The following is a 12,790-nucleotide window of genomic DNA, read 5'->3' on the forward strand; positions in this document are numbered from 1 at the left end:
TTCCTCAGGGGGACATCAACCATTGAAAATAAAAGAGGACTAGCTTAAAGTTATTATGTTAAGGTTTGGTTTCAATAAAAAAATTTAATAATTTTGTAAAATGCTTTAAGCATAAACACAAGTTAAATTTGAAAAATGGGCATTATAAGAAGAGACTACGCTTTGTGTGTGTGTGTGTGTGTGTGCGTGCTATGTGTTTTAGCGGTGCATAAGGTTTGGGGAATTTATTTTTGACGTCCTTTGATTATAGTTGATAAATAAGAGATGTCTTGTGAAATGAACTTAAATTTTAAAAATGGAGTTTTTATGGGGGACAATATAACTATTTGGAACTGATCCTTGCCTATTTAAAAAAAAAAATTTTCTCATGAGCTCAAATGGTGGCAAAGCATATACAAATTGACAGAGGCCACCTCACACTGTGTCAAACCGTAGACTGATGTGGTTTAACAATAAATTAAGCAATTGGGTAAACAAAAACTCACTATACGATCACAACCAACCTAACCTGATTGAAAAGACTTTTGGCCATGTCAAGACTGACCTGAGAGGACATGGATTCTGACTCTGACTTTCAACACTCTGACAGAACAGCCGGCTGTAGACTACAATAAGACCTGTGGACTTTAAAAAGGAAAACTTGGCTTTAGAGCCACTGCTACATTTCTTAGTTACAATTGGCATAATGATGACATTCCCTTTCATTTGGAATTAAAATATAGATAAATTGGAAAATGGGGTCAGTTGGTATAGGTGTAAATGTCAAAATAGGTAAGATATTTCAAATGGTGTAACCACTGTTTCTCATGAAAATGATGAATCATCTGCAAATGTATTATTTTTAATTGATTTTAAACTAACTGACCCAAAATAGAGAGAGAATATTGATTTCTCTCATACTGACCTGCTCAGTGCAACAAAACCTATATTATCAAGTTTACAAATTTAATGTTTTGAAAATGTTTTAATACTTTGAGATTATATTTAATGGAAAAACCCAACTCCTGAGGACACTGAGAGCTTACATTAGTCCATTTACTGTATTTTAGGGTGTCCTGTTTCTGTTTTATCTGAACACCGTTTATTTGGAATGAAAGTAGAGATTCCAGTCTCTCTGAGGAGGATTTCCCACCCTCCAACAGCAACAGCTCTGCTGTGTACATTACAAGGTCACAATACTGTGATACCAGAATATCTTATCATTTGAGAGAAAGGGCAATGCTGTGTCTACAGAACAGCATTGGAGGCATTTGTTAAATCATTCAGGGTCACTGTCTCTGTTGTTTGATATTAACTTATGGTCTGTAAACAGAAGAAGAATAATTATTGTAAGATTTTTTGTAATAACTAATGGGAAAATTAAATTAAAGAGTCTGTTAATTTTGACCAGTTGGGTAAAAATCTTTCTCCCTTTCACCAAGTCAGGGACGATTTCAACCTAAAAAAAAAAAAAAAAAAAAAAAAAAAAGATTTCATTTAAAGCTTATAGTTTTGTTTTAAAATGAAGAGGAACTATAAACATTGCTTGAGTGTTATTAACATTGAGTGTTATTGGAACCAGAGAGGGCAAGTTTGGTTTTAAACAGTTTGAGGTGAAAACATGGGAATGAGTACCTCGAGCTCACATTAAAGATAAGAAAGTCTGTGAGCTGTAGCTTCAGACCAAAGGAGAGGGAAGCTGCATTTATTATCAAGGCTGTCAACTATATATATTTTTTTAAACTTGCCTCTCATGCCTTGTGTTTTCATCGCCAGCTATTTAGTTCACCTCCAGGATCCTGGAAGTGTGTCATAGTATCTGTAAGGGGGTGACCCCACACAAATTGTTGAATATTGACCAATCTCAGTTATGAAAAATAATGATTTTTTTTGGGGGGGGGGGGAACTCAAATTCCAATAATTAACTAATTATCAGCACACTGTGGCACCAGAAGTATTTTTAATGTAGTTTTTCTCATACTACAAGATCTTACACAATGATTGACTACACTTGAAAAGATAAAGGTTTAAATAATAGAAAATTATTAACAAAACAGGGGGGGATATGTAGTACAGAGAATATTGTTAATTAATAATATGTCTAAGTTTATAATAAGTTCTCATTTTCCCCTACCCACTGAAGCACAGGCTGGGTGATAAGAAGCAGGGAAACCAGCTTGTCCTTGGGCGCATGTTGATATAAACACGAGTCTGATACTCACACACTCTGCAGCCGAGATATTTGGGAAGAATATATTTGGCAGATCCTTTTCTAAAGTTGAAACACTTTTAAGATACATTTTTAAAAAGAAGAATGAGCTGCAGATAAATAGATGGGGCGCCTTCAAAGTATTTATTAAAGAGATAATGCTTTTATTTTCATCAAGCCACAAATAGAAAGAGATTTGATCAAGGAATTCAGAGTTTGAATTTACTTTCACATCAAACCCAAAGGTTCACTTAGAAGAACTGCTAAAAGTTCATTGATGATCCAATGATATTTCTCAAATCAAATCAAATTAAATGTCTTTCTGAAGTTAAAAAAGAAAATTTCAATCAATCAATCAATTATTTTGAAAAATGTAAATAAAGAATTTCTCATTGGCTAAAAAGGTGGTGTCTGGGCAGTGGTACTGCAAGATTGTTGTGTATTCATTCCAAGCAAAGACAATAGCATTTATAATAATTCAGATGGCTCGTGTAATAAGGCTTTCCATGGTCAGCGAGCGCTGTCAGAAGAACTGACTGAGAACTCATGTATAGACAATTCTATGTCAGCATGGTTTGAAAAACCTTCCAGCAAATGGAGAACTTTTTTCAACTCAGTAATTGTTTAATGGTAATTTCCCAGCACCACTACCTTTTCAATTAGTAAAACATGCTACAGAAACTATTCCTTCAACAGGTTTCCAAACTCCAAAGGATGAAGAAAAAGAAGACCGTATTTTCTTCCCCGCCCCCTTGTAAATACATCTGATATGCTAATGATACCACATAACCATATATAGTGGCTTTCCTCTCTTTTCTATCCCTCTTGCACACACTTAGGAGCATGATACTCTTAGGTCTAATCATATTAGAATTAGAAGGTTTAAACTGATTTTAGCTTAGAATTGAAATTTGCTAATTCTTACTTTTTACTATATTTACTGTTTACTGTTTAAATGTTTAGTGACTTAGAGATTTCCACAGCTCTGTGCAATGAAGAACGCTTGCGCTGTAGTTGCAATGAAGACCAGCTTACACATATGCATCACATATAGGTCAGCATCTCTGCTCTCCCACAAGAGTTCCTGATAAAGTGTACTGGGTTTGGGGGGGCCCAGGTATACACTATACGATTTATGGGACTGTAACTGGAAGGGTAGACATGCGCCAATTAGGAATCCTTTCTCACTTTTTTGATTGACTTAATAAAATTAAGTCAAGAGAGGGATTGTTATATGTTTTATATAATGATTGACGTCATTTAGCATTTTAATCTAGTCACATGTTATGTTCAGGGTTGATGTATGTTTATCTGGAAGATAGAAGGTTAGCTTCTGTCTCCAGCTTGTGTCTGTGACGTCTCTTTGACCCTGTGTTAACTTTCACCCAGTCTCCTAGCTCCATGCTCTGATTCAACAGTCACACACTTTGATAGCTCATCTCTCTGAAAACTGACACCAGCTGTGGGTTGAGACAGTTGTGTCAGTCATGTTTTTTGGCCAATTATTCTCGGGTGTTTAGTTTAACTCAACCTCTTGTAGGCGTAGCAATTATTGTTATAAAATTGTATTGCTCCCGGATATCGGGGCTCATTCTTTTGGGACCAGCGCTGTAAACTTTACCTGTGACCAGAATAAATGCTGAACTGAGAAATGGATCCTCTTCTCGTGATCTTTGGGAGCTGTTCGACTAAAGAACTGGGTAGATTTTATTACATTCCTCAAAACTCTGAAACATCCCTGTCTGAATAAAAGTGTAACAGGTGGTCAAGCCTTTTGAGACCCGAGCCTTAAATCTGCCATCAATCCTATTTGACTCTGAGGCGTAAGTATTTGAGTCCCATTCCCTAACCCACATGTTTTGGTGATCCTTTTCCAGGAAGATAAAACTGTGAGGAACACAGTTCAATCAGATAGGGCTCCGTTAATCTTTATCTTAGCTCTTGGTTTATTGTACAAAGCAGCAATTACATCAATTAGGGCAGTGTTTCCCAATCCTGGTCCTGGGGGACCCCCCTGCCCTGCACCTTTTAGACGTTACCCCACTCCAGCACACCTGATTCAAATGAATGGCTCGTTATCAGGCTCCAGCGGAGCTTGATGACGAGCTGATCGTTTGAATCAGGTGTGTTGGAGTGGGGAACATAAAAAAAACATGCAGGGCAGGGGGTCCACAGGACCAGGATTGGGAAACACCGCATTAGGGTCTGGTGGAATCCAAATTTAGGCATCACTTTATATCAAAAGGTCCATGTGACCCAGTCAAATGCCTTCTCTGCATCCAAACTCAGCACAAGGGTTTCTAATCTTTGTTGCACTGAACGGTCCAGAACATGTCAAGTTTTCCTGATGTTGTCCCGAGTCTGTCTCTGTCTGATAAACTCCATTCTAGTCGACTTTTTTTAGCCGCCTAAATTGACCTCTTCATTTTTAGGCTACTTTTTAAAGTGGACCTAATGCAGCCCTTGATTTGAAGCCTTGAAATAGCTCAAATTGACCTCCTCATTCTGGACTACTCCTGCCACGTTCATAAGACGTGCTCCACAAACAAAGACTCATTCATGTCATTGTCACATTGAGCTGGTGTATTGAGCTATTATTGTGGCAAAATGATTTGTGTGTGGGTCAGTGCGTCCACACATATGTGAACTGTGATCCACAAATGTGTGGACTGATTCACAAATCTGTCAAATATTTACAAGTGTGTGCACAAATCCACAAATGTTTAAACTGATTAACAAATTAAAATGTAGCCTGAAATGGCTGAAAAGTCTAATTTTTTTTTGTTTGTTTTACAAGAGCTAAAAATCCACACAAATCATCAGATACAACTGAGGCAGTGCGGACTGCAAAGTGGCTGAGGCGTGGTGCTACAGCAATAGCGCCATACCTGGCAGCCTGCGCCTGGGAGCCTGAGCTCAGGGCAAAGTGATCCGCCTCTTACAGACGGATTCTTTCTATTTTTCTCATTTGCAGATCACTGGCCCAGCAGGACTGTAGCAAACATCACGTGCACACAGACAGTCCATCGGGAGGCCCGCCTCAGTCGTAATGATGACAACAGTGATAGGATTTTATAAAACACCCAGACTTTTCAGCCATTTAAGACTATCCATTTATTTGCAAAGCAGTTTAAACATTTCTGGATTTGCAGACACATTTGTGGATATTTGACACATTTGCAAATCTGTTTACACCTTTGTGTAAACAAACATTGGGGATGCATTTACACAGGCTAATCATTTTGTTACAACAATTGCTCCATACTGGTGCAAATACTGATCATTTGATGGGTTTTTGGCAAAGTATGTTTTGGGGGTTTGTAGTGCCACTTTATGTAATAACCCCCCATGATGTAATAATGTGATCAATTTTCAATTCACCATGTAATAACGCTGCATTTTGGTCTACAATTTTTGAGCGCAGTGCATAATAAACTCCTCTGCATTACGTAATACATTCTGACAGCGTGCATCCATCAGTAAATACAAAATGCAGGCGTTGCACTTTTTGATGAAGAAAATGAAAGAATTATGTGCATTATGTAACAAACCACCAAAATGGATGTCTTCATTAGAGGAAAAAAAAAACAGATCATCAAAAAGATATTGACTTAAAGTAAGCAGCATGAAGGGTGGATATAATTTCATCTGGAAAACTGGTGACAACGCCTCACTGGTCAAATCTAAATCAAACTCCACTGACTGGCACCAAGCCCCAGGAGCGTCAGGGGGGCATCAGGTGTAGGCAGGCCATTTGGGTACCTCTCAGCCAGCCCCCCCGGCACCCACACTTAGCCCCGGACCGCCTGGACCACCGGGACCACCTCTCGGCCCTGCGTGACTTCTGCACCTCTCGGCCCTGTGCACCCACACTTAAGCGCCCCCCCCTCTGCTGACTACACCAAACGGCCACGGCCCCCGAAAGACCTCGCGCCCTTGGTAGGAGAAATTCCTATCATTTTAGTTTTACCCGTTGGTAGGTGCCTTGCCCACCTCTCAGCCCTCCAGGCACCCACACTTACAATATATTTCTGATAGTAAAAGGTTTTTATAATAATAATAATAATAATAATAATAATAATAATAATAATAATAATAATTATTATTATTATTATTATTATTATTATTATCATTATTATTAGTATTATTGAAATTTAAGATATCTATTTGGCTGGTTTGTTGCATAATGCACCTAATTCTTACATTTTCTTCATTTAAAAAAAATACAACACCTGCATTTTGTAATGACTGATGTAATATGTCTGAATGTGTTACATAATGCAGCAAATTTTAACACATACATTAAAAACACTATAAAACAGAATGTGTCAGATTGTTACAAAATGCTGTTTTTTACATAATGAATTGAAAATGTATGACATCATTACAGCACGGGGCGTTATTACATAATGTGGCACCACAGGTTCATTGGTAAAGAGCTTCATGGGTGTGTGGGAAAATGGGGTGTGTGCTTGAGGAACTGGGCAGAGTGTGTGTGCTTGAGGAACTGGGCAGAGTGTGTGTGCTTGAGGAACTGGGCAGTGTGTGTGTGCTTGAGGAACTGGGCAGTGTGTGTGTGCTTGAGGAACTGGGCAGTGTGTGTGTGCTTGAGGAACTGGGCAGTGTGTGTGTGCTTGAGGAACTGGGCAGTGTGTGTGTGCTTGAGGAACTGGGCAGAGTGTGTGTGCTTGAGGAACTGGGCAGTGTGTGTGTGCTTGAGGAACTGGGCAGAGTGTGTGTGCTTGAGGAACTGGGCAGTGTGTGTGTGCTTGAGGAACTGGGCAGTGTGTGTGTGCTTGAGGAACTGGGCAGTGTGTGTGTGCTTGAGGAACTGGGCAGAGTGTGTGTGCTTGAGGAACTGGGCAGAGTGTGTGTGCTTGAGGAACTGGGCAGAGTGTGTGTGCTTGAGGAACTGGTCCTGAGCTTTTATCCACAGTTTTTAGACTCAGTCAGTTTCTTCTGTTCAAAACTTTTTCCTCGGCCTTGGGAAAACTCTTCCACACGGCACTGAAGAGGCTGGAGTGCACAGAGAGTGTGTATCCACTTTACACAGGTCAGGGTGAACTGTTTCCCAGAGTACCAGCTGCTCAAACTGGGCGTAGCATCCCCATCTTCTGCTGCAGCAGGATCTACAGAGCCCAGACCTCTGGAGCTGAACCCTGGTTCTGTTCGCTGCTCTAGATCTGGATCACCTGAGGAGACCACGACTCTGGAGTCACATGACACACAATATCTTGTTGACAGCACACCGTGCAAAAGAACACTCACCTATTGGGAGTGAAAGCATACTCACAGGTTTGTCTGTCAGGTGTTTGTCATATGTCACCTCACTTGGTTTCATGTCTTCACTTCCCTCCTTTGTTTCTCTGTCGATGGAAACCTTGTGACAGAAGAAAGAAAACTTTCAGGGAGCATCAGCAGCACATGTACACTGATCCGGACTACACGCTGTATGTCATACCTGCGTTTACTGCAGCGTTTGCGTTCACTGGAACAGTGGTGGCCGTAAGCTCAAGTGGTTTGTGGTAACGCTGCACCGAAGTCTGCTCTGGTCCCAGCTCAGGACCGTACATTTCACCCACTTGATGAGCTTGGAAGAGCTCAACCGTTGTTGCTCAGTGTTTTTGTGCGCCGATGCTCCAGCAGTGTTTTCCACGCTGGCTGACGGCTGTTGGTGCTGATAGTTTGGGCTTTTCCTGAAGCAGGCGGTATCCTGTTGTACTGCAGGTCCATCCCTGTGTTTTTCATCCACTCAGGAGCCTTGGAGGCAGGGGACAGCCAGTGGGAGACAAGATGCCGTACTTTGATGCCTTTCCTCACAACATTTGATTTTCTTCAAATGAGAACTTACCTCAAATAGGCGCTGAACAGTGTTTCCTACATTGTGCTTTGCAGAGCGCCTGTGCTCGGGTTGTTCTTCCGTCTCTGTGTCGGGGATCACCTGCTCTCACAAGTTTGACGTCTTCAGGTTTGTTTGACTTTGTATCTTTGTCATTTTCAAATTGGCTGTGAATCTATCGCTACACTGTGTCATATTGGAGTGTTAAATCACACACTTCTTCTGTTTGATGCTTCTTGTTTTTTCTTGTTTTGCCTAATTTTAGCCCGCCACCACCCCCCCTCATCGGAGGACAAATAACTTTATTCCATGCTACGCTTTCAGACCGTCTCTTTTCCTCATTGAATCATTAAGTCCTGTTTTGAATGTATTTGTTTCCAGACTCATATTTGTTAAGATGGAAATTTATCAGGTCTGATCATGACAGTCATTATTCATTTAGAACTATTTTTAAGACTAATATCAAAGAGGAAAGCGGTTGAATTAAAACTGTAGAAGACAGAAAGTCATCACAGCTGCACCAGCGTGGAATGTAACAATAATAATAATAATAAAAAAAGGACAATCAGCATTTTGTAGTGTAACTCATAAATGAAGGTCAGATCAAACTGGGTTATCAAGTTCAATATGAGCTGAATTCATCTTTCCCTACCTATGATCATGTGTCCTATGATCTTTGATTATTTGATCATTTTTTACATTGTTTTTCAATTTATTGACATGTTATTTGATTGTGTGTGTCTCACAGCACACACTGCAGCTTTCTTCCTTTGTTGTTGTTTTTGTGGTTGTTGTTATTTTTTATTTTTGGCCCGCCACCACCCCCCCTCTTCGGAGGACAAATAACTTTATTCTACATTACAAGAACTATTTAGACATTATCCTTTTTTTTTGTTCTAAGATGATTATTGTGATTTTTGAAAAAAATATATTCTATAAATTGAACACCTTTTTTGGACAACACATAGGCTCTAACTTATCTAATCAAATAACGGTTTCAAAAAATGCTTTGATTTAAAAGATACACATAAAAAATTTTTATGTGTTTTGTCCAACATTTAACTTTTACCCTGCCACCACCCCCCCTCATCGGAGGACAAATAACTTTGTTCTAAAATTTGTAATAACTATTCTAGGTTTTTAATGTTTTTTTAAATTATTATTATCATTATCAAATTATCTTTTTCTTTAATGGTTTTTTTTGTGTGTGTGTGAAAATTTAAATGATTATTTGAAAAAATTTAACTGCTTAAATGTGTACTTTTACCCCGCCACCACCCCCCCTCACCGGAGGACAAATAACTTTGTTCTACATTAGTTTTACTTTAAAACAACTATTCTAGGTTTTTATGTTTGTTTTTGTTTCATTAATATTAAGTATTATTATTATCATTATCAAATATCATTATAATTATTATTATTAGTGTTAATATCATAACTATTATCTTAATTAATTTGTGAAACAATTTAGCTGCTTAAATGTTAACTTTTACCCTGCCACCACCCCCCCTCACCGGAGGACAAATAACTTTGTTCTACATTAGTTTTACTTTAAGACAACTATTCTAGCTTTTTATGCCGTTTTCTATTTTCTTCTTTTTTTTCATCATCATTATCATTATTATTATTATTTTAATATTACTATTTTAATGATTTTTATGAAACAATTTAACTGCTTAAATGTTAACTTTTACCCCGCCACCACCCCCCCTTACCGGAGGACAAATAACTTTGTTCTAAACTTTGAAACAATAATTCTAGGTTTTTAAAGTTTTTATTATCATTATAATTATAATTATTTTTATTGAATTAATACTTTCTTTAATTGTTTTTTTTTTTTGAGAAAATTTAAATGATTATTTGAAACAATTTAACTGCTTAAATGTTAACTTTTACCCTACCACCACCCCCCCTTACCGGAGGACAAATAACTTTGTTCTAAACTTTGAAACAATAATTATAGGTTTTTAAAGTTTTTATTATCATTATAATTATTATTTTTATTATTATTAAATTAATTTTTTCTTTAATTGTTTTTTTTGGGGGGGTGAAAATTTAAATGATTATTTGAAACAATTTAACTGCTTAAATGTTTACTTTTACCCTGCCACCACCCCCCCTCACCGGAGGACAAATGACTTTGTTCTACATTATATTAACTTGAAATAACTATTCTAGGTTATTTAATCTATTTAAGATTTTTTTTTAATTGATTTCTGTAAATAATTGAATTGTTTAAATGTTGAGTGTGTTTTTAATTGTTTGATGAAACGTGTGTGCACTAAATAATCCAAATACTTACCAAATCCTTACCTCTTCTCCTTGGCTGGGTGTATCCTGGAACCCTTACCTGGTCTTGCCGCTGATCTTCTCCTCCAAGATTTTCTGCTTCTCCTGCAGCTCCCTCCTCTTCCTCTGCTGCCTGCCTGTGTGAAGCTCCTTGATGACAGGATCGTCCTCTGAAAGAAACACAACGTTCGAGGTCACTTTTGAGTGAAGCTGAGAGCTTGTCTGAATTTGGCAGACTTTTGATCAAATCAAATCTTTTCTTCATCAGAGAAATGTAAAAAAAAAACAACAAGGTTTGAAAGTTGCTTTCTTACCCCTGGCCTGGATCTTGGCCTCCTTCTTCTGGCTCCTGGTGATGGCCTTGAGGACCTGGTTCCTCTGGTGCTCCAGGAGGCGCAGTTTCAGTCTCGAAAACAGGCCTCTGTTTTGAAGAGGTTGCTGACTTTCCTCTTCCTCCTGTTCCCCAGAGTGTGCCTGTCCTCCACATTTCTCCTCCTCCTCAACTACATGCTTCTCCTCCTCCTCCTCCTCTTCATCCAGTCTCAGTCTCTCCTTTGCCTCCTCCAGTTTCAGGCTCTTCTTCTCCTCCTCCTCATCAAGTCTCTCCTCTTCCTCCTCTTTCTTCAGTCTCAGTCTCTCCTCCTCCTTCTCCTGTCTCAGTCTCTTCCGTCTTTGTCTTCTCTCCTCCTCCTCCTCCTCCTCCTTCAGTCTGGGTCTGTTTCTTTCATACACCTCCTTCTCCTTTCTTAGCTCCTGTCTTAGCTTCCTGAACTCCTCCTTAGTCCGATTGACCTGTCTCAGTAATTTCTCTCTTTGTTCTCCTCTTTCCAAACTTACCTGTCTCTCTCTCTCCTCCTTCTTCAGCCCCTGTCGCTCCCTCTCCTCCTCTTTCTGTCTCAGTCTCTCCTCCTCCTCTTTCAGTCTCAGTCTCTCCTTTTTCTCCTCCAGTCTAAGTCTCCTCTTCTCCTCTCTCAGTCTCAGTCTCTTCTCCTCCTCTTTCTGTCTCAGTCTCACCTCCTCTTCTTTCAGTCTCAGTCTCTCCTCCTCCTCTTTCAGTCTCAGTCTCTTCTCCTCCTTCTCCAGCCTCAGTCTCTCCTCGTACTCTTTCAGTCTCCGGCTCTCCTCTTCCTTTTCCTGTCTCACTCTCTCCTCCTCCTCCTCCAGTCTCAGCCTCTCCTCTTCCTCCTCCCTCAGTCTCAGTCTGTTTCTGTCATACAGCTCCTTTTCCTTCTTCAGGTCATGTATGGCCTTTCTTAGCTCCTCCTCACTCAGAATCACCTCCTCCACCTGTCTCAGTAATTTCTCTCTTTCTTCTCTCCCTCTTTCCAAACTTACCTGTGTCTCTCTTTCCTCCTCTTTCAGTCTCAGTCTCTCCTCCTCCTCCTCCAGTCTCAGCCTCTCCTCCTCCTCCTTCTTCAGTCTCAGTCTCTCCTCCTCCTCCTGCAGTCCCAGTATTTCAGCTCTCGGTGTTCTCCTTCTTTCCAAACTTACCCGTCTCGCTCTTTCTTCTCTCTTCTTCAGTTTCAACCTCTTCTTCTCCTCCTCCAGTCTCAGTCTCAGCTTCTCCCTCTCCTCTGGCTCCTGGCTCTGTCTCCTCTCCCTCCTCCTCATCCTGGCCGTACCTACCCTTCTGTCTTCCTCCTCCGACTCCCATCTCTCCCTCCTCCTCATCCTGGCCATACCTACCCTTCTGTCTTTCTCCTCCTCCGACTCCCATCTCTCCCTTCTCTCCTCCTGTCTCCTTCTCCTCTCCCTCCTCCTCATCCTGGCCAGTCTTACCCTTCCGTCTTGCTCCTCTTGTCTCAGTGTCTCCTCCAACTCCCATCTCTCCCTCTCCTCTCGCTCCTGACTCCGTCTCCTCTCCTCCCTCCTCATCCTGGCCAGTCTTACCCTTCTCTCTTCCTCCTCCTGTCTCAGTGTCTCCTCCAACTCCCATCTCTCCCTCTCCTCTCGCTCCTGGCGCTGTCTCATCTCCCTCCTCCTCATCTGGGCTATACTTACCTTTCTCTCTACCTCCATCACCTCCTGTCTCAGCGTCTCCTCCCAATCCCATCTCTCCCTCTCCTCTCGCTCCTGGCTGTGTCTCCTCTCCCTGCTCCTCAGGCCGCTCATACTTACCTTTCTCTCCACCTCCTCCTGCTCCTGTCTCAGGCTCTCCATACTTTTGATCTCTCTCCACAAGCCTCTCCCGCCTCTCTCTTCTCCTCCTCTCCTCTGCTCCTCTCTCCTCCCGGTCATGCTTTGAATCAGTTTGTTTTGCTTCTCGTGTCAGTATTCTGAAACATAAATTTATCAGAACATTTGTTTAGTTACAAAATAAAACCAAAATACCCTTTGTTTTATTTCACATCTTAAAGTCATTTATCTCTTCATGGTCATTTACTGTTTACAACTGATTGTTTGTATTGGATTGAATATTTATGGGGAAGTGACAACATGAAGGACCATGTGATTTTAGTTCTGACTGATAAACT

The 12,790-nt window shown here is 40.3% G+C and overlaps 1 protein-coding gene across 1 annotated transcript; it reads right to left on the minus strand.

Annotated features, from left to right (window-relative positions):
* Nucleotides 1-10,281: 10,281 nt before the first annotated feature.
* Nucleotides 10,282-12,588, minus strand: LOC141786683 (uncharacterized). Its single transcript, XM_074665235.1, has 2 exons — nt 10,631-12,588; nt 10,282-10,486 (listed from the first exon to the last, which is right to left on the minus strand). The coding sequence occupies exons 1-2, from the start codon at nt 12,552-12,554 to the stop codon at nt 10,374-10,376; spliced, it is 2,037 nt and encodes a 678-aa protein (XP_074521336.1). The 5' UTR covers nt 12,555-12,588; the 3' UTR covers nt 10,282-10,373.
* Between the last annotated feature and the right edge of the window lie 202 nt (nt 12,589-12,790).

The sequence above is a fragment of the Halichoeres trimaculatus genome, unplaced genomic scaffold (genome assembly GCF_033239565.1).
Source record: "Halichoeres trimaculatus isolate MK-OKI-2021-1 unplaced genomic scaffold, fHalTri1.1 fHalTri1_scaffold_61, whole genome shotgun sequence".
In the NCBI taxonomy this organism is placed as follows: domain Eukaryota; kingdom Metazoa; phylum Chordata; class Actinopteri; order Labriformes; family Labridae; genus Halichoeres; species Halichoeres trimaculatus.

Excerpts from the sequence above, each read along its gene's own strand:
- LOC141786683 (XM_074665235.1), bottom strand. The coding sequence starts at position 12,554 with ATGACCGGGAGGAGAGAGGAGCAGAGGAGAGGAGGAGAAGAGAGAGGC. Across the intron at positions 10,487-10,630 it reads GGCCAAGATCCAGGCCAGGG|AGGACGATCCTGTCATCAAG; the intron begins GTAAGAAAGCAA and ends TGTTTCTTTCAG.